At 38.8% G+C, this 4,955-nt stretch overlaps 1 protein-coding gene across 1 annotated transcript; it reads left to right on the top strand.

Annotated features, from left to right (window-relative positions):
- The first annotated feature begins 3,783 nt into the window (after positions 1–3,783).
- Positions 3,784–4,722, top strand: LOC140508522 (olfactory receptor 2L2-like). Its single transcript, XM_072616475.1, has one exon. It carries the CDS (start codon positions 3,784–3,786, stop codon positions 4,720–4,722), a length of 939 nt encoding a protein of 312 aa, XP_072472576.1.
- Positions 4,723–4,955: the final 233 nt, after the last annotated feature.

The following is a 4,955-nucleotide window of genomic DNA, read 5'->3' on the forward strand; positions in this document are numbered from 1 at the left end:
TAGTTGTGGGGATCTTCTTGTGTGGAAACTCCCTCAACAATGATATTGTTTTAACCTTCCACCGAAATTACTGAGGGTTCTGATGTGCTGCGATGTGCAGAGCTGAACGTATTTTGTCAGGATGCCACAGCTGTCCCTCCCCTACCTCTTCATTGTTAAGTGCTATGCTCTTTAGCAGTGGAAGCAGCAGGAGAAATGTTGTCAGCTCATGATTACATAGCTTTACATAACTTTGAAATTAGCAGAGAAGTTTCTACCCTTTTCTTCTCCCCAGGGCTCTAGACCTATTCCCTCCTCAATGTTCTACTTCACCGGGACCATCCCCCATTTCTTGGACTTTATTCTTCCTTATTTCTACTTATGTTCCCTAAAGCCAAGTGTTTACAAGTCATCTGAGAGAATTGCCTTCATATTGTGCTTTCTCATGTCAATTTTTAACATTATTACTGGGTTGCTAGAAATTCTAGCAATACTGTATTAAGATATTCTCTGATTCAGTGGCTAAGGAGATGCAAGAAGCTTCTGCAGTCTAGTTGTATTTGATTCCCTAGACAGATGGTGACAGGCAAGTGATGCACATTAAGTAAAGACAGACATATTCATCTTATCTATTTGAGTACCCAAGGGGAAAACAATCAAAGAATCTCCATATATTTTGTCAAATGAAAAATGAAGATATTCATATATCCCCCTTCAACATAAGATCATGATAAAACCATTTACCTAGAAATCATGAAACAATAGCATCATTAAATAAAATGCTTTATGGATACAAAATACTTTGAATACAAATTGTACCATTTGAACTTTTAACAGGCCCATAAACAAGAAAACTCAGTATGAGTATGGTGAACTAATTTGCCACAGATTGCATTAGTACAGTTCTTCCGGTTCTAGAATTGCCACCTCCTCTGAAATTTCCATAGAAGCCTTTTTCATGGCAGGAAATCAAAATGGTCAGAAACCCTGAGTGTCTTCCTCTCCTAGATGGATTATTTTTAACTCAGTAAAGAGGTCATTCTCTGTCAGATGTCTTATTACTCCTTAATCACTAAGTAGGCATTTCTTCAGTCAAACTGAAACCAGTTAAAGATCTTATTTTGAAACATTCAAGATACCCCACTGCATCCTGTGGCATCTCCATTTGTCCTCATTTGGCCACTGGACCCAGACGGCTATGGAGGGAAAAAAAAAAGTGAGACTGATCGTTCACAGCCTGCTCTGAATTAAATCCAACTCACTTTCCTGTCATAGTATCATCCCCCTGATGTCATGGTCATCCCTGAGAATTAAGGAAAACAAACAACATTTAGATCTTCTGTCTGTTTCTGGTGACTGTAGTCTTGGTGTAAGATATTGATCTAACCCTACTTGATTCCTGACTGAATGCCAGTTTTCACAGTATTTCTTATTCCACAGGAAATTCTTTCTTAGGTAACAAGTTTTGTAAATTATTTTTATTTTCTTTTCAAAGGAATCATAACTATAAGCATGAAAATTTTAGTCAGATTGCAGTCATGTTCTTTTACTGAAAACAATGAATCAACAGCTTTCTTATGGCAAAATATCAATCAAATATGAAATATGTTTTCAGATCTCAAAATAAGATCCCACTTCACAAGTACGTTGGTGCATCTGCATCTGTCACATATCTAACCAGATCCTCGGGTGTATGGCTCAGGGCAAGTCAATTAACTGTTCTATTCTTCAATTCCACAATCTATAAAAAAGGCATAATAATAGCACCTACCTCCCTGGGTTGCTATGAGTATAAAAATGACATAATAAATGCACTGTACTTTTAAAGCCTAAAAACACTATATAAATGCTATTTATAAAGATATAAATACAAATTGATTGTATACATTAGTATGACATATACATAAATTATATAAATACATATAAATCCCATATATGTGTGCATATACATATATATATGAATGTACAAATGTAATAGGTATCTATATTTAATAAAAAGGATTTATAGAGGCAGGTATGAGACAGGAGGTTGGAAAAGTGAAAGGAGGGCTTTGGACCTTCAAGGAAGATGCTGCTGCTTTGAGGAGGGAAAGTCACTGTATTTAAAGAAAGTGGTATTGACACAAGGTACAGGATAACCTCATATTTGAAGAAATCTGGGGAAAACAGGGTAGTCAGAAAAGCCTGGAAGGACTGGAGCATTGCCCAACCCCTGAAGGACAACATTATGAGGGCATTTTTCACAGGAAAGATGCCCCAGGCTGTGCTGAAGCTCATTCCCATTGATAACTATTCAGCATGAACGTTCACACCTCAGAAATCAGCAGAAGCTGCACATCAAAGCTCAGGGGATTGCTTTGTCTAAATGTTTGTTTAGACTTCAGAAAGTGATAGAGAACATGTCAGTAGTGCACATCAAATTGAAGCCATAGCCTATTTCTCAGAGATAGACGTCTGTATTAAACATTTCCATTTCCACGGAAGAGACTATACAAAGCAGGACATGAAGAGAGGAGGTCAAACAAATACTCATTGCGTAGATGCCATAGAATCCAAATCTAGGAGTGCTAAAGCGATTTTCCTCCATCACAGCCCATTAGGTACAAAGGAGTAACCAGATCCCCAGTGCTCTTGATGCATAGATCAGTGTGATTACACTACATTATGGTGCTTTCTGGTGTTTTACAAGTCTATCAAGCTGCACTCTTCCTTACGTTTAAGGGAGGGGAAAATCCAAATCTCTCAGTTCAGTGCCCATTTTACAAAGTCATGTACCTTGGTATCTCAGAGGTCAGTGAGGCCCAACATTAGAGAGATCACAAGAGGCTAGAGACTCATCAAGTCAGAGTCCTGTGACTCCCAAATGTTCTATCCAAGTTTTCTGTCACACCACTGATTTTTAACTGGTGAAACATCATTGCTTTTCACAAGGTACCTCTCAGCCCAGCCTTTATGGTTTCCTATTTAGATACCTTTAATATCTGGCAATGAAAATCTACAAAGGGACACCTGGTGCTGTAGGTATAATCCACAGGGAGCTCTGGAATCACCATAATAATTTTCTCTTGCCCACAACATCAGACTGATATAATGACTATGTGGAGGCCAGTCTCTATTCCCTTACTGACACTAATGACAATTACTTAGAATAGGGAATGAGCTGAGAGTAGTAATAATTGTTGTTTAGTTGTTTTCACTCAAGTCCAATTTTTTGTGAGTCAAATTAGGCTTTCCTTGTCAACGATACTGCAGTGGTTTGCCATTTACTTCTGCAGCTCATTTTACAGATGCAGAAACCAAGTCTAATAAAGTCAAGTAACTTTGTGAAGGTCACAGAGCTAATCAGTCTCTGAGGACAGATTCAAACTCAGCTTTTCCTAACTTCAGATGCAGTGTTTTATACTCTGAGCCATATAACTGAATATTAACAACAGTACACATTTATACAGTTTTTTAAGGTTTCCAAAGCACTGAACATATATTATTTAAGAAATATTCTTATTTAATAGATGTCATTATTGTTTGCATTTTACAGGTGAGGAAAATGAGGCACAGACTCAGTTACTTTCCCAGAGTCACACCAGTAGCAAATGTCTGAGATAAAAGATGAAGTGAGATCTTCACTGTTTTTATCCAATATACCACCCAGTTGCTGAAAAATCAAAGCGTCAGAATGTAGAATCATTGTTGATATTAAGGATTAAGGAGATCCTAGGAGAAACCAAAGTGAGTTTGGCTGCACAGCAGTTTCTTCTCATTGCCTCATTTTATCCTTCAGGAAAACAATTCCAGAAACAACCTGCTATGCAGGAATGTAATCAAACCACCACTGGTTTCTTCTTACTGGGGCTGTTTCCTCCAACAAAAACTGGCCTGCACCTGTTCCTTCTGGTTATCCTAATCTTCCTAATAGCCTTCTTGGGTAACTCAACTATGATTGTCCTCATCTGGATGGATCACCACCTCCACACTCCCATGTATTTTCTGCTCAGTCAGCTCTCTCTCATGGACCTATTGTATATTAGCAGTACAGTTCCAAAGATGGCTGTCAACTACCTGTCTGGGGACAACTCCATTTCTTTGGTGGCTTGTGGATTCCAAATTTTCTGTTTTTTACTCATAGCTGGTGTCGAAGCTTTACTCCTGACATCGATGGCCTATGACCGCTATGTGGCCATTTGCCACCCCCTCCATTACTCCATTCTCATGAACAAGAGAATGTGTTTGCTAATGATGGCCGGATCCTGGGTCTCTTCATTCATCAACTCCATTTGCCATACAGTGTATACACTCTGTATGCCCTATTGCAAGTCCAGAACCATTAATCATTTCTTTTGTGATATCCCAGCCATGTTGCCTCTTGTCTGCAAGGATACCTCAGCCTATGATTACACAGTGATCTTCAGCAGCAATCTCTTTCTTTTGGTCCCTTTCCTTGGGATTATGGCCTCCTATGGTCGGGTTCTCTATGCCATCCATCATATGCGCTCATCACAAGGGAAGAAGAAAGCCTTCACTACTTGTTCTATGCACCTGACTGTGGTCTCCTTCTTCTATGCCCCATTTATGTATACATATATGAGGTCTCCATCTCTGCGTTCCCCAGAAGAGGACAAAAACTTGGCTGTCTTCTACACCATCCTAACTCCTATGCTCAATCCCATCATCTATAGCCTGAGGAATAAGGAGGTGTTGGGGGCCCTCCAGAGAGTCTTTGGGAAATCCTTACCCAAAAAACAGTAGCAGAGGACATAAAGCCATAGAAATAGAACCAGTGACAATCTTATAAATGACATAGCAGAATCACTTTATTTGACAGATTAAGATAGAGACTGTATTAATCTATCGATCCTGATTAACTATTATTGTAAATTACATTGTATTTTTCACAATTTGCATATATTTACTTTATCTGTGCCATGTTCCCTCAGGAAACAAACAAATGTGAAAACCCTGGTGGTAACGTGGAAAAGTCA

The sequence above is a fragment of the Notamacropus eugenii genome, chromosome 5, assembly GCF_028372415.1.
Source record: "Notamacropus eugenii isolate mMacEug1 chromosome 5, mMacEug1.pri_v2, whole genome shotgun sequence".
In the NCBI taxonomy this organism is placed as follows: Eukaryota; Metazoa; Chordata; class Mammalia; order Diprotodontia; family Macropodidae; genus Notamacropus; species Notamacropus eugenii.